The following is a 23494-nucleotide window of genomic DNA, read 5'->3' on the forward strand; positions in this document are numbered from 1 at the left end:
TTCTCCCCAGGGAGAATTTCTAGTATTTAAACAGCTACTACCCTGCATAATTTCTTCCTGTTTTCATAAGACAAAGAGGAACTGAGAACATTATGCTAAATGCCACAAGAGTCCAAAGAATAGAGATTTTCATGGAATTTTCTGAATTTATTATCATTGTGAGAGATGTGGCTGGAAACAAGCCCAAGGTTTAAAAGTTCAAATTATTGTTTGGTTTTTTTTTTAATTACTCTGGAAATGATCTTGACTTCAGTTAATTCCAGTTCTATCTGCACTTTAAAGGATCTCTTTTAGGCAGATATTAAAATATATATAAATCTCATTTATTTATAGGACTCCTTCATAGTTGGGCGAATATTGACTTGACAAATCCATTTTACCTAAAATATGACTAAGAAGTGTATTTGTGGTTTGTTTATTAGTTGAGAAGTCCATCCCAGGCTAATCTGTTTTCTGGCTGTACTTGGCTGATGGAAAAATAAGACTCAAAAAAGGAAGCGGATTCTTAACAGGATCGTGAAAACTGCTTTATTCTCAGGGCATTTTTGCATGGCATTAGCAACTAAAAGGCACCACTTCAGCCTGGCACTTAAGCTATTTGCTTAATCAGGGCCTGAAAGCTGAGGAGAAGGAGGAGGAATAGCATGGGTGTTATTCCCACAGAATTTCTTGTAGCATTAAATGGCTGTTAGCTGATGGGACAAGATTTAACTGTATGAAGTTGCAGTGGGTGAAATTAGGGTTCTTTTGATGAGGTAGCCCAAAATTGACAAAGGAATTACAGCCATCAAATCCCTGCCCCGAGCAGGGAGGGCAGAGGCAAGATACAAAACTCAGTTCTGGAATGGAATAAACTCTCTTAGCAGCACCAGGTGCTTGGTAAATGCCCACCCCAGTTTAGCAAAGAAATGCTGGGGAAAAAAATCTCCCACCCTGAAAGATTTCTAAAACTACTGAAATCACCAGAAGAACATCAGGAAAGCAGAGACGGCAGCTCAGCCCCACCCCCGGATCAGCTCTGGATGTAACACTTTGCACAGAGTGTTTTTTACTCAATAATCTTGTCGATAATTCATCACATGCCCTTCAGCAGCACCTTTGTCACATCAATGACTTAGAGATCTTTTACGAGCTCAAACGATCCTTCCGTGCCTCATTCCCTGCATTACTACAAGCCATTTGCCTGTAAATGTGTTCTTTGGCAGCCATCAGTGGATCATTGACCTTGCCGGCATGGCCACACCATCAATACACATCTGAACCAGAGAGAACAACTTGGTATCGAGCATTTCATGTCATGTACAAAATCCTGGGATTGTTCAGGTTGGAAAAGACCTCTAAGATCATCGAGTCCAACTATTACCCCACTGCTGCCATACTCACCACTAAGCTATGTCCCCAGGGCTTGTGGCAGTGGCTGTGCTAAACCAGAGACCTCCAAGGCCCTCAGAGGTTTGCAGAGAAAAGTGCCCAAGCACAGAAGCCTCTCCCAGTGAGCAGAGCCCAACACAGCAAGATAAAAACGTGGCACAATGATACAGCCACAATTGGTGTCACGGGGAAGCGATGAAAAATAGAGTGATTGATATTTTATCAATCCAGGCACATCCTTCCTGCTGGGAGCTGCTCACGGGACAGCAGGGATCACCAGCAGCCATCCCATGGCACAAATGACACTGCCCCACAGACTTGCCTTGGGTGGATCTCCCACGGCTGCTGCTGCAGATGTCACCCCAGAGTGCCAATCACCACAGAATCACAGAATCACAGAAAAACGAGGTTGGAAGAGACCTCTAAGATCATCAAGTCCAACCTATGCCCTAACACCACAACTAGACTGTAGCACCAAGTGCCAAGTCCAGTCTTTTTTTAAACATATCCAGAGATGGTGATTCCACCACTTCCCTAGGAAGGCAATTCCAGTATTTTATTCTTCTTTCAGTGAATTTTTTTTTCCTAATATCCAACCTAAACCTTCCCTGACATAGCCTGAGATTGTGCCCTCTTGTTCTGCCAGTTGCTGCCTGGTGGAAAAGATCCACCACCACCTGTCTGCAACCTCCCTTCAGGAGCTGTAGAGAGCAATGAGGCCACCTCTGAGCCTCCTCTTCTCCAGGCTAAACAACCCCAACTCCCTCAAACATTCCTTGTGTTCCCAGCCCCTCACCAGCCTTGTTGCCTCCTCTGGGTGTGTTCAAGCATCTCAACGTCCTTCCCAAACTGAGGGGCCCAGAACTGGACACAGCACACAAGATGTGGTCTCACCAGCGCCGAGTATAGGGGAAGAATGACCTCCCTGCTCCTGCTGGTCACACAATTCCTAATGCAGGCCAGGATGCCACTGGCCTTCTTGGCCACCAAGGCACACTGCTGGCTCATATCCAACCGGCTGTCGACAACCAGCACCCCCAGGTCCCTTTCTACCTGGGCCTGGAGGCTTGGCAAGGGGAGGATCCCTCCACACTCCTTGTCTTTCTCCTTTTCCTGTGGACCTGGTGTTGCCCACAGTCAGGAGGCCAGCTGGACCTCTGGGCTGTCCCACTGTGACTATTCTAAAATCTCTCCCCCAGGAATGTGTGAATGTGCCTGTGTGTTTATATCTGTCAGAGCATCTGGGCCACGGGGAAAATCAACTCTGCCCTCACTGCCAGGGCAAAGCTTCCACAGCCAGTCATTCCTTGACTCCTCCTCTTCCCTCTCTAAAAAACAAAGAGTTTTTTTTACAATTGCAACATCAGAGTGAAATAAAATAAGGGGTCCTTTTATCTTCTTTTCAAGGTTTTGGATAAAGAAATTTTCCAGCTTTTTCTCCACAGCACTGAGCACTTGAAAACATGATCCTTCAGAGAACGAAGGGCCATAATTCTATATTATCATCTGCCTGTTGGAGCCATGGCTGTCAGCCAGACAGCAAATGTCACACAACTCATTGAGAGGCTGCAAGGATTGCAACACCATGCTGGGAGCCACACTCTGGGACCGGGCATGTGGAGCAAAGGGGAAGGGCAAGAAGGGATCAGGAGGAAGAATCAGAAAGAGTTTTGGCTGTCAAAAGGAATTCCTTCATGGAAAGGGTGGTCAAACACTGGAAAGGGCTGCCCAGGGAGGTGGTGAAGTCATTGTCCCTCAAGGTGTTCAAAGAATGGTTCAAAGAATGACTGGATGTGGCACTCAGTGCTCTTGTCTGGTTGTGACAGGGTGGTGACAGTCACAGGTTGGACTCAATGATCTTGGAGATCACTTCCAACCTAAATGATTCTGTGGTTGCATGACAGAGTAGTGACAAAGGTCTGGAATCCTCCAGGGAAACTGTGGTTCTCAATTTGGGGGTGAGGAGAAGGCGAGCACCTCTCTGAGAGGACAGATGATGGGGTGAGTTCCATTGCTGTCACCCACAGAGGAACTTCCTACTTCTTATTCACAAAAAGAAAAAAAAAAAAAAGTGAAGAGAGCTGTTTTCTGCTGCCAGACATAATCACTAACTCCAAAAGCTGAAAACAAACTCATACAGTAACTTGACACATGATCAAAGCTTTACATACCCACCACTGTGGGAAGAAAATGTACCCAAAAAATTCACTCGTTGTCACAGAGAGCTCATGTGTTAGTACCAAAGTGACTGTCGGAGTGCCTTTAATGACTATTCACCTGCTCATAATTTCACAACAAGCAGACAGCTATGTTTCCTTTCCAGTTCAATCCAGTTTATCTCCTCTCCTCAATAGGGTGAATTTGCCGTCCCCATGCACTTTGAACCAGTTTTATGATTTTATCTTCATGGCAACAAGCCTCTGCTTTGAGGAAGAGCACTTATTAACTAGAGACAGCGTCATTTTCAAAGTGATTTATTTTATGAGAGTTTTGAAATAAATGATCAGTCAGTGATTGGCCATAGGGGAAAAGCATATAAAAGCTTACCACATGCACTGAACATACCATCTGGTATGCTTTAAAATCTAGCTTCAGGGTGGCTCAGCTAATTCTTCAGAGTGCTTGATGTTCATAGAGCACACTGAGGCATGAATTGAAAAGCGAGTGACATCGCCCTGTAAGAATCAAAACTGGAACTAAAGATTAATATCTTATATCTCACTGTTCCAGCCCATCAACAAGAAACTGGCATTTTCTTAATGAAAGCTGCCATTACATTCCAGAATTTTAAACTTGATTTAAAAAAAAACACCTTTTTTTTTCTGAGTTGGATAGCAAAATGATGCCTCCACTGTGTGCTGTTCCTCCTGACTGGCTGATGTAAAAGGGAGGTACAACAAAGATATTGTTATTGTTCCTTTGAATTTACTGTTCATGGCATGAACAGCCCTCCGGGTGTGATAAAGTTCCCTTGGCTCCGATGCCTGTCACAACTCAAGATCTGTGCTATTGTCCCTGAAAAGTACTGAATCGGACAATTTAAGTATTGTCTGTTGGTCTTTTACCCCAAAACAAAGGCTGAGGCAGGCAATTATGCCCAATTTTGTCACTGAAAGACAAGAGAGATGCTGAAACCGGAGGGAGTTCAGCAGGGGCCACTGGCACAGCTGGGGGCCAGAGCATGAAGAAAGGCTGTGGAAATTGTATTTTTGAGGGTAGGAAGGAGCTCACGGCAGCCTCCAGCCATCCAGGCGGGTGGTACTGAGTGGGCAGAGGTACATGGCAGGAGGACAAGCCACAATTCCAGCAAGGGAAAGTCTGAGGGATGCAGGGAATAATGGCAACACTCACAGGGGCTGTTTTTAGGGATGCAACATCCAGAGAGGTTGAGCAATCTCCGACTTTGGAGACACTCAGGACTCAGGCAGACAAGGTTCACAGCTATTCCTGTTTTGAGACAGAGGTTAGACCAGAGCTTCCTTCCAACCCAAATATTTACATGAAGCTGAGCTAAAAACAGAGAGGCCAACACTTGTAGCACACAGGCAGGGTGCAGGCCCTGCAATGCAGGCTTGTACTGAGGAACTGCCCTCACATCATTACACCAAACAGCCTTTCTGAATAATTTAAATTCACCATTTCACCCCAGCTTTTCTTTCATTACATATTTTAGTGTGCAAAGTGCAAACATCTTCCAATAGGATGTAGGCAGGGCTCGGTGTTAGCCTTTCCCAAGACCTATTCCTGGCACTAAGATGAATCAATTGAATGTAAATTCCACACTGGCACAGGCTGCCCATAGAAGCTGTGGTTGTCTCATTCCTGGCAGTGTTCCAGGCCAGGCTGAACAGGGCTTGGAGCAACCTGGTCTAGTGGAAGGAGTCCCTTCCCATGGCATGGGCTTGGAACAAGATGAGTTTTAAGGTCCCTCCCAACCCAAACCATTTTGGGATTCATTTTACAGTCTTCAGCAGATACACACATGCAGCTGAAAAGCTGCATTTGCCCAAGGTGGGGGAGAAAAAGTTCAAAAATTCATCATCCTTTTCTACTTCTACACATTGTGTGATCCTATTGTGCAGCTCGGTGAGGTTGGTGAGATTATTGATTAAAAGTGCTTTTGCAGTCCCAGACTGATATTTAAAGTGAGACATCACCACTGTTGTCAGCTGCATGTTTGCTCATTAATTAGGGTTTCTAACTACCAGATTGCTCAGGAAAAAACGTCAAGCTCTGGGGACTCCTGCTGTCACCACTGGCAGCCCAGGACACGGCAGCAGCTGCCCACAGCGCTGCCCTTTCAAGCGTGGAAAAGCAAAGGTGCCCTGAACACAGCTGGGAGGAGGATTGCTTTCATTCCTATTTGCTCATTTCTTCCAAGGAGGCCACACCGAAAGGGCTGCTCCTACGGGAACTCCCAGAGATCGCTGGACTAGGAAAGGCAATTGTGAAAGAGCTGTGAAGTCAGCCCAAAATTCCCCTGGCTTTTGTTTCAATTCAGAGGACACGCTGTCACATCCTTATGGAATGGGGTCTATAGCAAATGCCCACTTAGTTTTGGTGGTAATTATTTATGAAAATTAGTCAGTAAAAACGTTGCAGTTTCATGCCTTTTACAGCTACCACAGAATTTCAGAATGGTTTGGGTTGGAAGGGACCTTAAAGACCATCTTGTTCCAACCCCTGACATGAACAGGGACACCTGCCACCATCCCAGGTTGCTCCAAGCCCTGTCCAGCCTGGCCTTGGACACTTCCAGGGATCCAGGGGCAGCCACAGCTTCTCTGGGCACCCTGTGCCAGGTCCTCACCACCCTCACAGACAAGAATTCCTTCCCAATCTCCCACCCATCCCTGCCCTCTGGCAGTGGGAGCCATTCCCTGTGTCCTGTCCCTCCATCCCTTGTCCCCAGTCAATCTCCAGCTCTCCTGGAGCCCCTTCAGGCCCTGCAAGGAGCTCTGAGCTCTCCCTGGAGCTTCTCCTCTCCAGGTGAGCACTCCCAGCTCTCCCAGCCTGCCTCCAGCCATTGGAGCATCTCCATGATTTCCTCTGGATTTGCTCCAGCAGCTCCACCTCCTCCTGATTTTGGGGGCCCCAGAGCTGGACACAAAACTCCAGTGGGGTCTGAGGAAACTGGAGCAGAGGGGCAAATTCCCCCCCTCTCCCTGCTGCTCACTATCCTGGGAAGATTTCTGGGCTGCCAGCGCCCCGCTCCTGCTCCTGCCGCTGAATTTTCCCTGTTACTTCAGAAAGGGTCGAATAATGACCTTGAAAAGCACAAACAGATGCTCACTCCCAAGGGAAGGGTGCCAGCGGCCGGGTCGGCATGTGCTGGGCATCGCCCGTGCCCGCGTTTCTGCTGAGTTTAACGGAATTCTCCGGGCTTGGAAAGGCTCGGGATTAGTGCCATAGCTGGGAAGGGCAGGGCAGGGAACCACACCGTGTGCTTGCGCCCCGCCACAGGGGCTGCGGACACGGGGGCACACAGGGAGAGGGCAAAGGGAAAAGGCAGATTTCAGGCGCAGCTTTAGGGTTGAAAGGTGAAAATTGGATGATTTGGGATACCTTAAAAGTGAAAATTCCGTGATATTTTGCGTAAGATGAGGTGAAATCCCAGCCAGTGGTCATGGCCACAACGCTGACAGATGTCTCGGGAGCGTGGTGGAAATTTTGGAGCTGTCGGGATCGCCTTCAGTCGTTCCTGTTGGGCGAGAAGAAAATCAGAATTGGATTTTCAGCAATCATATAGATCCATCAGAAACTGCTGTTTGTATGATTATTAATGACACTGTTTATATGATTGTTAATTACACTGTTAAGAGTTGCGCAGCTTCTGCTGAAGTGTTTGTCCTGGCAGCTGTAGATGTAAACAAATCAATGCTTTTGGAGCTTTTTCTGGGACCACCAATGGCGATTTACCTTGCACATAGAAATAACATTTTAATTTCTGTCTAGTTAAAGTGATAATTTTTTTTACACTGAAAATATTTTTATTTTTTTCCCCGTTGAAGGGACAGATAGTAAGAACTTTGCTTTGTCTCTGCTACAGGTCTTGAACTGCACGGCGCAGATTTTGATTGACGGACGAGGGGGGGCGACAAATCAAGGCACAAGTTTATATTTTTTTTTATTAAAGTGGTGAAAATGGTTGTGTCCCTCGTTGAAGGGACAGAAAGGGCGTACTTTGCTCTGCAGGTTTATCCTGCAGGTCTTGAACTGCACGGCGCAGATTTTGATTCACCAGCGAAGGGGGGGGCGACAAATTAAGATACAAGTTTACATATTTTTTAAATTAAAGTGGTGAAAACGGTGGTGAAATGCTGTTTTAGAGCAGCTCCCGTCCTCCAAACCAGGTCCCCTCAGAAGCCGCGCCCGCCCCTCAGCGGAGGCGTCACGTGACCGCGGGGGGGCAAGGGCGGGCCGCGCTCGCTGTCACGTGACCCCGCTCAGCCCGCGCGGTTATTAAATCAGCGAGGGGCGTGGCCTCACCATTGATGGGCGTGGCCTATTATGCAGATTTTGTGGGCGGTGACCCTGTGGGGGCGTGGCCACGGGTGGGTGGGCGTGGCCGCGCCGCCGGTGGGCGGTGCCGGTGACGCGGCGGCCGCGGAGGGGGCGTGGCCGAGCGCGCGCCCCTCCGGTGCGGCGGCGGCGGCGGCGGCGCGAGGGGGTGGGGGCGGCGTGGGGCGCGGCCGCCGTGACGCAGTTCCGCTTCCGGTGCGCCGTCGCTGTGGCGGTGCAGCTGCGGCCGCCGCGTCGCTCCGGGCCTGCTCCGGCTCTCCCCGCACAGGTACCGGCACCCGGCCCCGCCGCCGGCACGGGCCCCGCTCCGCCGCGGGGAGCGCGGGAGGAAGGAGGGGGGCCGCGGCCGCGGGGCCTCAGACATCCCGGAGGTGCCGCCCCGCCTGCGGGGGGGCGGGCGGTGCTGGTTCCTCCTGCCGAGCACCGGGGGTCGCTGGTGGCGGGGCCTGGCGGCTCCGTGGCGGCGCTGTCTTGGCTGGGTTAAATATTTGTTGTTTTTTTCTTTAATTTTTTTTTTTATTATTCTTTTTGCGCTGTGCGGCCGTAATTTATTAATGAGCGCATCAATGAGCGTGGATTGCATATAAGTGACTTCGACTTAAAGCCTCCCTAAAGAAGGGTTGGGGAAAGGCGCTTTTTCGGAGTTGGTGAGAAGTTGGTTTATCACATTTTAACGTGTTTTTAAGGCAGCTGATGCACAGGGGAGGGCCAGCACCTGACAGGTTCTGTTCCTGATGGAAAACTTGTTTCCAGGTGAATTTCCGTGGAGAACGGTGGCGATCTGGTACTCAGCCTTATTGCCAGTGGTGTCAGAACAAAAGTGGCTGCTTTGTGTTTTTGAAACCAAAATGACACACCCTGAAACTGCCCTTCCCGGGAGCTGTGGGGATCAGGGGCTGAAAGAAAAATTCGTGGTGAATATCCCAGGCCAGCCCTGGGAAGCATTTGGGATATTCTCGAAGCTTAAGTTCATCCAAGTGCGTTTGAACAGTGCCAGTTGAAGAAAGGTGCCAGGTGTAAAGCCTGAAAAGTGGGTTTTTTTTTTTTTTTTTCTGGGAAAGAGCCTCTGCCGAGGAGCAGGAAGGTGTCTGGGTTTGTGTGTCAGGATGGAGTGGGACTCGTGGGTTTGGTGTTTTTTTAGGGGGTGACACCACAAACCTGCAGTGAAGCTGTTTGACAGTCACTCCTCAAGAGTCAGGGTTTTCATTTCACCCAAAACAATTACAATAATTGAGCTGATAATGCTTGAGACGAGAACAGAGGCTGCCCCTGAATCCCTGGAAGTGTTCCAGGCCAGGTTGGACAGGGCCTGGAGCAGCCTGGGATGGTGGAAGGTCTCCCTGCCATGGCACAGGTGGGATGGGATGAGCTTTCAGTCCCTTCCACCCCAAACCCCCCTAGGATTCTGTGATGTGAGGCTCTGTAGCTCTCAATATAATTTAGAGGCAACTCTGAAAGATCAGTTTTAATCATTGCAGGCTGCTGGACCAACAGATCTTTTCCAGGATTCCCAGGGCTGGGTGCTGTGGACAGGAGGGATCAGTGGCCGGGGATTCTCTTTGCTGTGCCCTGACTTGGTGTCACAGCTGGCACACAAACTGGGCACCTCCCTGTGCTCCCTGTCTGCCCAGCTGGGCATCTGCTGGGTTTGGGGACCAGCTGTGGAACTGAACGGCCTGGTGAGGGTGAAGAGCTGGCACAGATCACAGATCCTTATGGCTTTGTGTTTTACAGGTCCTGGAAACTGCCAGGTCCTCTATTTTGAAGAATTATTTTCTTTTTGGTAGTTGACAGTTTATAGCAAATGCCACCATTTGGTTGTCAGTCTTGAAGGCATCTGTCCTGAAAATCTGGAAACTGACTTTTGTCATTTTTTCATTTTTAACAAACAGGGAAAGGGGCAGAAATATCCAAACTTCTCCTAGCCACTGATGATTAGCTGTTGGTTTAGTTTGTCAATTAACTTTATTTTCCCCATGGATTAACACCCAGGGCACACCAAATTATTTTATGGTATGTGAGCACTGGGGAGGCTTTAAGGATGGGGAAAGGGCCAGAGGAGGCCACCAAGATAATTGAGGAAAGGCTGGGAGAGCTGGGATGGTTCATCCTGGAGAAGAGAAGGCTTTGGGGTGATCTAATTGTGGCCTTCCAGGACCTGAATAAAGTCTGCAAGAAAGATGGAGAGGGGCTGTTTAAGAGCATGGAGTGACAGGGCAGGGGGGAATGGCTTCCCACTGCCAGAGGGCAGGGATGGATGGGATATTAGGAAGGAATTCTGCTCTGTGGGGGTGGGGAGGCCCCTGGATCCCAGGAGATGGGAGAAATCTGCACCTCTGCTCCAGTTTCCTCAGACCCCACTGGAGTGTTGTGTCCAGCTCTGGGGCCCCCAAAATCAGGAGGAGGTGGAGCTGCTGGAGCAAATCCAGAGGAAATCATGGAGATGCTCCAATGGCTGGAGGCAGGCTGGGAGAGCTGGGAGTGCTCACCTGGAGAGGAGAAGCTCCAGGGAGAGCTCAGAGCTCCTTGCAGGGCCTGAAGGGGCTCCAGGAGAGCTGGAGAGGGACTGGGGACAAGGGATGGAGGGACAGGACACAGGGAATGGCTCCCACTGCCAGAGGGCAGGGATGGGTGGGAGATTGGGAATTGGGAATTCTCTCCTGTGAGGGTGGTGAGGACCTGGCACAGGGTGCCCAGAGCACCTGTGGCTGTCCCTGCATCCCTGGAAGTGGATTGGCCTTGGACCAACCTGGTCTTGTGGAGGAAGGTGTCCCTGCCATGGCAGGGGGTGGAACAAGGGGAGTTTTAATGTCCCTTCCAACCCAAACGCTTCTGGGATTCTCTAAAGGCCGACTCTGAAGTGTTGATATTTAACGCCTGAAGCTGCAGGAATTTGCATATTTTAGAAAACATTTAGAAGCCGTCAAAGACTTGGTGTCTCTTCCATTTTCTCCGGGTGCTATGTTGGGTAGTTACACTTATGTGGGCAGAAATCCTGTTGTGGATGAGGTGATGCTGGTAGGAATTAGTCATGTCAGAGTGACAAAGGAACCTCTCTGCCGAGGCAGCCGTGCCACCCAGTGGAAATGCAGCACAGCCTGTTGCATATCCAGAAAAACCTTTTTCTGTGTTTGAAAGATGATCTTGGAGACAGGAACTAAATCTGGCACATCAAGTGTTGGAATCATGTCATACAACTCAAAAAAAAAAAAAAAAAATAGGAGAGTAGCTGATGCTTAGTTTTGGGTTAGAAAAAGTGCTTTGGATCACTCTTCCTAATGAGGGTCTGTAAGGACTGATGGTGGATAAAAGCATGGGGAAAATTGCTGCTACACCCATAGTTTCAGTGAGATGGATGCGATCCAGGGGGGTTTAGAGCTGAAAAACCAGCGTGGAGCTGGTTTGTCATGGAAGCTGTTCAGCAGGATGGATTTAGCACGGCACACAAGGCACAGGCTGCCAGAAACAGGAGATTCACAGACCTCCCTGAGAGTCACCCCTGCCTGGGAACACTCTTGGAAGAGCTCTCCTGCCAGAGCTGGCTTGGGATTGTGCTCCCCAGCCTTTCTCTCTTCCCAGGGCAGCCTCACTCATCTCACCTACCTGTCATTTTTGGGAGCAGTCATGGATAGGATATCCAGGAGGCCTTGGCCTGTAGGTTTTACAGGATATAATTTCTGAGAGTCTTTCCTGCCTCTCATGGCTCTTGAGGATAAAGGCTGAGAGCGACCCAGCTCCTGGCAGCCTTTTTTTTTTTTTTTGCAGGCATTGATCATCTCTCCATCCCTGGCTTCACTTTGGTCTGAGAGGTGCTGCCCTGACCAGCAGAGCAGGAGCTGGCAGCCTCTGGAAAGCCAGAGATGTTTCCAGGGGCGTTGGCCTTCAGAAAACAAAGGGAATCTTATCTTACAGCACAGTGGATGCAAGCAGGACTTCACTCTGAATGCTGCCAGCTCTGTTGTCTTTCTGCTCCCTGTCAAATAACTTCAACTCCTGAACCTTCCTTCCATTTGTTCTTTCTTCATCCCAACTGCAGGGAAGATAATTTAGAGTAGAATTTAAATGTGGCAGAATTAATGTCTGTTACATGAATGGGTTTCTCTGCTGATGTCAGTGCCTGTGCACCAGGAAAGCTTCAAGAGATAATTGGTTAATTCAGGAGTCCATTGGTATAATTGGTTAATTCAGGAGTCCATTTGTTAATTCTAATGACTCTAAAAATCCCATCAACCCACCATTCATTGTGGTTTTGTTTTTTGTTTTTTTTTCTAAAATATCGAGTCCATGTGTGACCTGGAGGGGCTTTAAAATTTAGTTACTGGAGGTCTTCTGTCTGACACTGTCTCTGAGTCTGATTGGTGAGCATGTGAATGCCTTGGGCAATAATTGTAATAATATAATTGATATTCCTGTAAGGTTTTTACTGAAATTCTTGAAGTAGTGTTGAACAACCTGAACGGAATATAGATTCCAGATTTAAGCTCAGATGAGTTCATATGTTGTCTGAATGTTAAGGGTAATTTCAGTTTCTTTTTTATGAAATGAAGGTGGCAGTACCCAGATTAAATGTCTGTTTAAAAAACATCCCTGAAATAGGGCATCCTTTCTGCAGGAGGATCCTTGACATGCTTGGCATGGGCTCAGTTATCCCAAATGTTGCCAACAAATGTTGCTCTTGTCTGCTTGCCAAAGTAAAAATGCCACTAAATCTCATTTAAGTTATGCTTAACTACTTTTATTTTCTTCCTTTTTTCTTTTTTCTTTTTTTTTTTTTTCATATATCATGCAGCAGAATTGTTCTCTTCATTTTCATGGCACAGAAATATTTGGGAATGATCTACTAACAAATATTGAGGATATTTGGGAAGCAGGCTTTTTTCAACCATATTCACCCACTGCTTGACTTGAATTTACTCCTCTCTGACACTTTTGTGACAGATCACAGGATTTTCTTCTGAGTCCTCCTTTAGTTTCATTTCTTCTCTTCCTTCTCTCCCTCGCAGCAAATGTTCCAACTTCTTCTGTGGACTATTTTCAGTCTGTGTAGATCTGGTTTTCAGTTGGTCTTATCCCATCTCTCCATCTGCCTAAAGAAATGAGGATTCTCTTGACCTGTTTTGGGTTTTTTTTAAATAACCTGATTATGATGATTGTTATTATTTTTGCACTTATCTAAAAGGTTTTTTTTTGTACTTGTGTGTATAATAATTATTGTTTTCATTTATTTTTGGGGTTATGAAAAATAGCTTCTCTGTCCATGGAGGTAAATTTAGCTACAGTACCACCCAAAATCCCCTGTCAACTTACTGAGTGTGGTTAATTGCAAAAATGAATGAATTCTTAGCAGAAGATATATTTCTTGAAAAGAAATTGAGTTTGTAGTAGATGTGTCTCAGACAGCTGAGCTGTTAATAACAGGAGCAGAAACCACTTCCCTGATGTAGTTCACTTAGTTTCTCAATTTCAAACAAATAGTCCTTGATCTGAGACAGAGTCCTTACTTCAAAGAACTACTGCTTTTATAAATTAATAGAGGAGTTTTAACAAACCTTTGTATTCGTGCAATTAGGCACTGAATTCCATCAACTTTGTAAATATATATTTCTTAAAAGGTTTATTTAATTTATTAGGTGTTTCTTGACAGGTTTATTTAAATTACTAGGTATTTCTTGAAAGGTTTATTTAAATTATTAGGTATTTTTTAAAAGGGTTATTTAAATTATTAGGTGTAGCTTGAAAAGTTCACTGTGTTTCCACAGAGGTCTGGGTTGTTCCATGTGGTCATAAATAACTTGGGAAATGAGATGAGCACTGTCTTGTTGATACAAAGCCATTCAGGAAAGTAAGGATTAGGTAATAAATTGGCAGAAATAATTCAATGGCAATAAATCTACTGTAATTCAGAGTAGATAAATGTAGAGTGGTGCATATAATTTCACATATAAAATGCTGGGCTGACCCTTGACACTGAGGAGTGAAATATTGCCACAGAAGTGTCAGTTCCAGAGGGATCTAAAAGCAGCTGAAAAATGAAGAAGTATTAGGAAGGAAATAGAAGACAAACCAGAGCATAATTACGGTACTGTATAAATCAATGGTTATCCCACATCTTCAATTCTCTGTGGTTCTTTCTTGTCATTCATCCCAAAAGATACAACAGGCTTGGAAAAGCCTCAAATTGAGGCAGGGAAAATAATCAAAGGTAGGGAAGAGCTGCTGCACAAAGGTCAGGGGGATGAGCTGGAGTCAGCCTGGAGAAAGGAGAGATGAAAAAAAAAAGGTAAAAATCTGTAGGATAATGATCAGCATGGGCAGGGTGGGTAAGAACAGACTTGCTGATTTCCTCAGCTGCAAGAATGTAGGAGCAACAAGTGAAATAGTAAAATCCAGGTTTAGAACAAAAAAAGGAGGTAGCTTTTGTGCAACAAATAGCAGCCTGTGGAGTGCCTTGCCAGTGGGTGTTGTAGGAACAACTTTGAAGTGGGCAAATGAGACATCCCCTCATCTAAGTGAAGAAAACTGGATGTGTTTGTGGAAAAGGAATTATGTGAGGGTTATTACTTCATGGAAATTGTCTATAGCTTAGGAATTGGCTGAGATTGGAATCACTGAAGTGTTGGGGTGAATGTCATTCCTGTTCTTGTTCTTCTCTACTGCTCACTGTTAAGATATAATGAGATGCTGAGCTGAATGGCCCCTGATCCAGAACTGTCCTGAGGTCAGGATAGTGTAGATAGTAACAAACTTACAATACAGCTTCAGAGAAGATTGTATTAATAATATAATGCAATGTGGACATATATTAACCTAAGGGAGTAAAATGTAAATAATGTGGACATATATTAACCTAAGGGAGTAAAATGTAAATAATGTGGACATATATTAACCTAAGGGAGCTTATAAACCTGTTTGATCTGGGCTTTCTGTGCAAACCTCCATCCCTGAGACCATTCTCTGTCTGAGAAGTCAGTTCTTCACCATCCACAAGGAAAATACAAGAATTGTGTTTTGTGGGAACCAACTTGTCTTGTCTTTTACATCTTTCCTCCTCTTATGTTCCTTTCTGTCTCCTACACTCTCCCTAAAACATTTTGGCTGCTCTTGATAATCTTTTTAACAGTTCTTCACCTCTGGTTATGTGATAATATGTCTCACTGGTATTTTTTGGTGCCTGTTTATTTGGAAGTGTGCAGAGGTTGGAAGTTGGATACATGTTAGTGACACCTCTGCAGTCAGTTACTGGAATTGGTGAATGTAAATAAAAGCACCCTCTGCCCTTGGTGTTATTTACTCTGAAATAATTGGAGGGATAAAGCATCAGCAAGCTATAGTTCTTTTGTTTTTGGCAATAAGATCTGTGTGATTCCAGTTCTGAGGTCCCCAACATCAGAGGGACGTGGACCTGTTGGGACAAGCCCAGAGGAGGCTCCAAGGGCTGGAGCCAGGCTGGGAGAGCTGGGAATATTCATCTCCAGGGAGAGCTCAGAGCCCCTGGCAGGGCCTGGAGGGGCTCCAGGAGAGCTGGAGAGGGATGGGGACAAGGGATGGAGGGACAGGACACAGGGAATGGCTCCCACTGCCAGAGGGCAGGGATGGGTGGGATACTGGGAAAAATTTCTTCATTGTGAAGGTGCTGAGGCCGTGGCACAGGTTGCCAGAGAAGCTGTGGCTGCCCCTGGATCCCTGGAAGTGTCCAAGGCCAGGCTGGACAGGGTTGGAGCACCCTGGAATAGGTGAAGGCGTCCCTGCCCATGGTAGGGTGTTGTAACTAGGTGATCTTTAAGGTCCCTTCCAACCCAAACCATTCCATGATTCCCTGATTTAATCATGTTTTGGTTTAGAGGCATTGACTTCACCCACAAGAATCCTGCTCTACCTTTTCCCAATCTCAGTTTAGAAAACACCTGGAATCCTTCCCAGGCATCCCAGGTCTGGGCAGGCTCCATAGGAATGCTTAAAATGTTTTTTTCCTATTGCAACGTGACCCATTTACACCTGTGACCCATGTCACACCTGTCTGAGAGGAGGCAGGTGCAGGATAGAGCTTTCCTTTTCATGGGAACTTTATCCAGAGAAAGGTTGGGGTCGCTCTGAGAGCCCAGGGAAGCAGCTGGGACAGCAGTAAACCCAGGGCTAAAACACAAAGAGGAAATTTATTCCCGTTATCTCACTAACTGGAGATCCCCAAAGCAACACCTGGCACAGGTGTCCAGGAGCACTGATCACCCTGATCCGTGCTCCAGGAGCTGGTGTGGGCCACAGGCTCTGGAACCAAGGCACCACGAGGTGCTGCTGGTTTAGCACCTGCTGTGCTCTGAATGAGACAAATGTCCATGTCTCATTTAGTCTTGCTTAAAAATACCTTTATTATTTTCAACAAATTTCACTTTATCTTACCTTACTTTTCAGCACAATGTCTGGAACTGATGATTTTTCGGTAAGTAACAGTTTTTCTTTCCTGAAGATCAGCCAGTTGTGTTGATTGTTCCAAAAGCTGACATAGTTTTTTGAAGGAAAAGGGGAGCTGCCAGCGGAGAGATTTTCCTCTGTGTCGCAGTGTGGCGTTTTCCTTTTGGGTAGATGTAGCAACCCCTGGACTAACCATCGGAAGCTGCCGGGTGCCTCGTGGGTTCTCTCCTGTGACATTAACAAAGGAGCTGTGCTTTCCTGGCATCACGATAGTTGTAATGGAAATCTAGGGAAATGTTTCCAGGTTTGTGCCGCTGTTGTTCCGTGTGGTGGGTCGCCTTTTATCTCTGGCTTTTTAACTGCGGCCTGTCCAGAATGCCTCTGCTGCCTTAGTGATAGGAGCTGCACAAAAATGAATGTAATCATCTCCGTGCAGCCCCCAGAGCTCTTCTCCTCCCTCCGGCAGAGGGAGGCGGTGGGGGGATGTCTGCAGCCGGGAATTCCGGAATTCCGGCCCGCGCATTCCATTCTCACCGCCGCTTTGTCTTTCAGTTGGCAGATGCTTTACCAGACCAGTCGCCCGCTAAAACCTCCAAAGTGAGCAGCACCAAGCCTGGCCAGCAGCCCGGGCAGCCTCCGCAGGGCTGGCCGGCTTCCAACCCTTGGAATAACCCCAGCGCCCCCCCTATGACTCCAACGGGACTGCCACCAAACACATCGGCTTCCAGCGTGCCCTTCGGACCTCCTCCCACGGGAATGTATCCTTCAATGCCCCCGGGACCGCCTGCTCCATTTCCTCCTCCTCCTACTGGACCCTCCTGCCCTCCTCCTGGTGGTCCATATCCACCCCCAACTGTGCCAGGTCCTGTCCCGCCAGGGCAGTATCCTCCACCAAATATGCCCTTTCCAGAGCTTCCACGACCTTACGGAGGTCCAACAGAGCCAGCTGCACCTCCTGCTCCTGTTGGGCCATGGGGATCCATGCCCTCTGGAGCATGGGGACCAACAATGGGAGGGCAGTATCCTGCTCCCAGCATGCCATATCCACCCCCAGGGCCATATTCCGCTCCTACCCAGACTCCAGGGGCTGCGCCGACAGTACCGTGGGGTACGGTCCCGCCCGGAACGTGGGGACCGTCACCGCCCGGGCCATTCCCCCCACCCACAGGATCATACCCAGCTCCAGGACTATATCCTACGCCCCCTAATCCTTTTCAAGTGCCATCTGGTCCTGCTGGTGCTCCATCAATGCCTGGTGGTCCCCATGTGAGTATTTCATTTTGGTCTCAAATTATTATAAAGTGTTTCACTTTTAAGTGGGGAAATTCGGTAGTGTAAAACCTGTTAGTGCACGTAGGGAGTTTCAGCACACCTCAAGTTTTATTCCTCGAGTCAGTGGAATAGCAGCAACTTATTAAGTATTAAATATACCAGAATGGCTAAATTATGTTATTGTCTCATGTTACAGTGGTTTTCCACTGCTTGGAAAGACTGTGAAAGCCAAAAAAGGGGGGAAAGCATTGTAATAATTCTGAAACAGAAAATATTCTCATCTCTTTCATTGAGAGAACTTGCTGATAGAGCAATAGGAAGGGAGTACCAAAATAGAAGTATGAATTTGTGATTAATTAACAATATTGGTAACTGTGAATGAACTGCTGTGTGGAAAGCCTGTATTGACCATGACTTATTGTCTCTTGCAGCCTTACCGCTGAATACGTTCTGGGCAACAAAATACTGTAGTTTTCCACCTTCATCCACTACTTACAGAGATTTTTACAGTTTTTGTTTCAGTAATGTATGGGGCTACGAAGAATATTGCCTCTTGTATGTGCATTTGAGGTATGAAGGAGCAGTTTACATCAATTTACCTTGCTCATATGCTGGCATAATTATTTGGTTTAATCAAGTGAAATACAAAGAGAAGAAATCAACTAACACACCTGTGGTTCTTATGTTGGCAAGTATTCCTTGGAAAAACAGGAGTTTCCATGTAAGGATTATAAAGAATCAGGCCCACGGAATTAAAAAATGTTAATTCTTAAATTTCCATTAATGCTTTAAGTCTCGCTGCCAGACTCCTGCTGGTCATTGAACGGATGGATAGTCATATTTTGTCTATTTTCAGGTTATTCTAAAAAGTCAATAGAGAAAGTGTTTCAACATTTTAGTCAAGAAACCTAATTTTTGGACGTGCTACAGTAATTCAAACTAACAAGACAGAGCATGTGAACTCGAAGGTTTTCTCAGCATTTTGTACATACTCAAACCAATTGCTCGGTCTGGGACTACAGAAGAGAAGAGCCACGTTTGGAAGCCTTGGTGTGACTTGTCAGCACACTGTTGGTGTTCACAAACAGGCATTCCTGTGCAAATGAAATAACCTGGATGTGCAGTTAACTTTGAATCAGCAAAATGTGAGTTTTATGCATGCAAATGAGGACATCCTGTTGCCAGTTCTCATTCTGTGGTGGTTGGAAGTTTGGCTTGGTCTGTGTAAAGAGAAACTGATCCCCACGTAGGTACTTCCCTATTTCTGACCTGGGTTCTAGTCATTTCAAATTTGACTTGGCTGCTGGGTTGTGTGAACCTGGCAGGCTTTTTCAGAGTCCCTGGAAACTGAACTTGAGCTTAAAACCCGACCTGAGCATTCCCTTCCCAGCAGTTTTTGGCACAGCCGTGTCACGACAGAGATCCTCGCTGCCGCTGTTGGGTACGAGGGGCTCTCGTTTGCTGTCCCGGGGAGCAGCCCTCTGCTCCCAGCTGGGTGTCTGCATACCTCACGGAGTAGGAGGAATTTGGGAGAAATTGAATGTCAGGAAGCCTGTGCACTGCCGTGCAGCTGCCTCTCCCCAGGGGCACTGCCCTAAGTTTTCGTGTTCTTGCCATATCTGTGCCAAGCACATCCGAGGGGTTTGCCGAGACACAGCCACGTCTCTCGGTGGTACTTCATGGCCTACACTTGGACCACGGACAGTTTGTTTCCTCCCCAGCTGGGGATCTCCTGACTTAGCCTCTGTGGGTAGAATTAGGAACAGATTTTGCTTCACATGGTAGCTCATTAGGGAATCTTTGTATCATGGAACTGTGAACACGAGTTAATTCTCTTCCAGTACTTTCGTGGCTTCCTGCATGCGTGCGATGATGCTCTAAAAGCACATGGGGTGACCTGGTGGTGATGCTCCTTGGTGGTCGTAGCCTTTATGGCAAAGTCCTACAGTATTTTTGCAGGAGAAAGCAGCCAGCTGATCTGTGGCTGCTTTAATCCAACGTCATGAAAGCTGATAGCAAAGGAATGTCTATTTTTTATTTTAGGAAGATAATACTGGAGCTGAACAAAAATATTTTAACACTTCAACTTAAACCCCAGCAACTTAACCCTTGGAATAAGACCCAAAAGTGCAAGTCTTCACTAACCTTAAAAAAAAAAAAACCCAGTTGCCCCCCTAGCAGACTTGGCAAGACTAATTAAAAATTAACATAAGCAACATTGACTGCATTTGCTTAAGTGCTTTTTTGATACCTGCAGCCTTAGCCTGTAAATCATTGTAATGAAAAAACATTTATTCCAAATGAATGGATCATGCAGTAGCAGCCCTCCAGTTGGAATTGCACTGGCCATATGTCTCTGCAGGGAATGGGAAGAGGTAGGAAAGGATAAAGCAAAAGTAGCAAGTAATGATTTTTGGAAAGGGGTTTTGTAAAAGTAACTAGACTTCTAGGTTCTTCCTGAAATAGGCAGGATTTATTACTGGAACATTTAGGCTAAAATTCAATATATATGGGATGTTTTTCAATGTATATTCGTATTTCTTGAGGTCATGAAAACTGTTTCATAACCCCTTTGTTTTTGTGAGCAGAGTTCTTTGCATAGCAGTGAAAAGGGTATTCCTGTTAATCTATTGTGTAAAAACTCAAGGTGTCACTATATACCGTGTAGTAACTTTATCACATGTTATGTCAAGTGTGAGCAACTTCTGGCCTGAAGCTTTTGCAATGGAATTTGTACATTTCTATGCATCATTTTGAGTTCAATTGCTGAGGAGTTCGTTTTGACTTGTGCTTTGAGGTTGACATACTGCATTTGTTTACAATACGAAATATAAGCAATCACATCTTTAAAGTATAGATTATCACCTGCTGCTGTATTTTCTTTAGATGAAACAAATATTGCTGTATGATAGTGAGAAGCTATAAATACAGGATTTGATATTTTTTTGAAAATGCTGTCACTTTTGTATAAGATTAGACATTAAACGTATTTTCAAGACTGTTGTGTTCACTGTTTTTCAATTCCTGCTTTTGACATGCCTGTGTAGACTTTTGCCTTGAATGAATAGTAAAAATAGGACATCCTTGATTTGCAAAGCCTGAATATAAAATCAGAATTACTTGACTTCTGTGAGTGTTTTTCCTCTTCCTTTTGTGGTATTTGCAGCCTGTACATAAGGGATATTAAATGTGGATGCAACCATGGCTCTGGTGTAGCATGTCAGCCCCAGGTTCTGCCTGTTCACAAATTCCTTGGTAATTAGGAGAGAAAAGATCTGATCTGGCTCATTCCAGAGGAGGAATGGGACTGGTTTTTACCTGTGAAGAGTTGTGTGTGTGTTTTCCCTGCCTCTGAACAATTCCTGTGCCAGATTGACACACGTGGATGTGGTAAGTGACCCCCAAACCCTTGTTCTTACACACTTCCCAGGAGTTTGATGGGATAAAGTGAATAACAGAAACTCCAGGGCTTGGCATCAGGGTGAACTACTAAATTTGGGCATCACTTGTGGCTGCATTTCCATGTATTGGCTTGCAGAGCAGTTCACACTGAGCTGGCCAATGCTGCTGCCTTGGTTCACACCTGCACCCTTCAGGGAAGGTAGAAATGGCAGCAGTGAACAGGAAGTAATAGAAACAATATTATTTATCCATTTAGGGTTGAGAAAAACTCATTTTGGTCCATGGTCCAAAAACAATCCTTACGTCTGTTAGTAGAACAGTGCAGTGTGTGGGCAGTGCTTTATCCTGACAGTTCAGCTGTGGGATTGTCCCTTCCTCTGGATTTCTCAAATGAATTCTGTCTGCAACCCCAGTGCATCAGTAGAGATGTGGCCATGCAGATCCAATTATGTTAATTGCTGCCCTGCAGACCCAGAAAACTTCAGTTTAATATTTTTGAGGGACCAAGTCCTGTGAGAGGGAGCTGGGAAGGGGCTCAGCCTGGAGAAAAGGAGGCTCAGGGGGAAACCTGGATCTGCACAACTCCTGGTGCAGTCTGGAATCCGCTCCTAGGGAACAAGGGACAGGATGAGAGGGAATTAAAATGCACTGGGGGAGGTTTAGATTGAATGTTAGAGAAAATTTCCTCCTGGAAAGAATGGTCCAGCCCTGGCACAGCTGTCCAGGGAAATGGTGGAGTCCCCATCCCTGCAGGGATTTAAAAGCCATGAGGATGTGGCACCTGGGGACAGGGGTCAGTGGTGGCCTTGGCAGTGCTGAGGGGAAGGTTGGACTTGAACCCTGCATCAGAGGTCTGTCTCCTCCAAGCTAAAGGATTCAGTGGTTCTAAGTGATATTTATAAAATTCTTAGGAGAGGAGTAAAGCTGTTCAGGGGTGCTGCAGAGTGGTCAGTGCAGGGTTCATCCTGCTGTGGATGTGTCAGTTCTGCTCCACCCCTGTGAGGGAAGGAGCCCAAACTCCTGTGGGTGAGCCCAGATCCATTTCTGTGCCCAGCCATCAATGGATTCACTGCCCAGCCACTCCATGCTGTCCCAGGAGAGAGATGCAGATCACAGGGTGGTTTGGGTTGGAAGGGGCCTTAAAAAACATCTCATTGCACCCCTGCTGTGGGCAGGGCCTCCTTCCACCTTGATGGGAAGGGTGGCCTGAGCCTCAGTGCAGTGAGAGCCCTTTGGCATCTGTGGAAGGATGAAAAGTTTCATGTGTATTTTCATTAATATTGGCTGCCCTATTGCTAAAGTTAAGCTCAGAATTCCAGTTGTGAGAGGGCAATTCCATACACACCAAAGAGCCATTTATTCACCAGGCACTGGTGTCTGAGGGGAAATGAAAAAACACAAATTCCAGCTTTTACCCAAAGCTTCCAACCAACTCCTCCCCACAGCAGGAATAATTCCCAGTGGTGCATCCCAGGCACAGCTGCAGGAGGATCCCAAGAGGACTTGGACCCAGATGTGTCCCTGGGTGGGTGTTGTAGGTGTTTGTGCCACGCAGGGGAGTGAGCTCTGCACCCCCAGCCACCCATCCCTGGGTGTCCCATGGGACCCAGGGCTATGCTCTGGAGAGGGGTGGTGGCTCCACTCGTGGGATACTCCCCTGTTTTTACTCCCTGCTGGCCCAGTTTTCCCATTCCCAAAGTTGACGTAGTGGGATGAGCTGCTGTAACGTTTCCTCTGCTCTCACAGGTCAGTGAAATGAGTTTAAAAATGCCAGCTGATAACAGAGAGGGAACATATTTTTGGTCACTCTTGCCTGCAGAATCTCTTAGGTTTGTTGGAAGGAGGTTGCACCATGGAAGCTGTGACTGCCCCATCTCTGGAATTGTCCAAGGTCAGGTTGGATGGGGCTTGGGACAACATGGCAGGGTGTGAAATTGGATCATCTCTAAGGTCTTTTCCAACCCAAACCATTCTGGGATCCTGTGATAGTTTGTTCCAGAGATTGGCTGGTTGGTCAGGTTGTCCTGTTTGATGACAATGGGGCTTTGTGTCCCCTGAGCTGCAGATCCTGAGCTGTGATGCAGTTCCAGGTTACACCCAGGTAAGTGATAAAGGGAATTAATGCAGCAGCAGGAACAGTTCTGCTCCCTGCTATCAGTTTCCAAAGGGAACCCTCCCTGTTAAATGAGAGACAGGGAGATAAAATCATCGTGCCTGTGTTCCTGTCCTCTTCCCAACTTTCTCATGACAAGACAGGGAAGGGCTGTGTTGAGCAGCCCTTGGCACACCTCGGGTTTCATTTCAGGTCCTCCTCCTGCTGCCTGTGCAAGATCTTACCTGCTCTTGCACATTCATGTTCTTGTGATTAGGGGAGGGAATTCCTATAGCAATTCACCCCTAAACTCCTGCATCAGCTCAGTTTCATTCCAAGTGAGAACTAGGAACCTCCCAGTGTCCCTTCCCATCAGAATCACACATCACTCAAAGAAACTAGTGCTGGTTTATGCCTGGTTAAAAG

General features: G+C 46.8%; 1 protein-coding gene across 1 annotated transcript; it reads left to right on the forward strand.

The window, feature by feature from the left end:
* Positions 1-8046: 8046 nt before the first annotated feature.
* On the forward strand, positions 8047-20698 carry MAPK1IP1L (mitogen-activated protein kinase 1 interacting protein 1 like). Its single transcript, XM_021534618.2, has 4 exons — positions 8047-8161; positions 16303-16330; positions 16855-17568; positions 18006-20698. The coding sequence occupies exons 2-4, from the start codon at positions 16307-16309 to the stop codon at positions 18015-18017; spliced, it is 750 nt and encodes a 249-aa protein (XP_021390293.1). The 5' UTR covers positions 8047-8161; positions 16303-16306; the 3' UTR covers positions 18018-20698.
* The last annotated feature ends 2796 nt before the right edge of the window (positions 20699-23494 follow it).

The sequence above is a fragment of the Lonchura striata genome, chromosome 6, assembly GCF_046129695.1.
Source record: "Lonchura striata isolate bLonStr1 chromosome 6, bLonStr1.mat, whole genome shotgun sequence".
Classification (NCBI taxonomy): domain Eukaryota; kingdom Metazoa; phylum Chordata; class Aves; order Passeriformes; family Estrildidae; genus Lonchura; species Lonchura striata.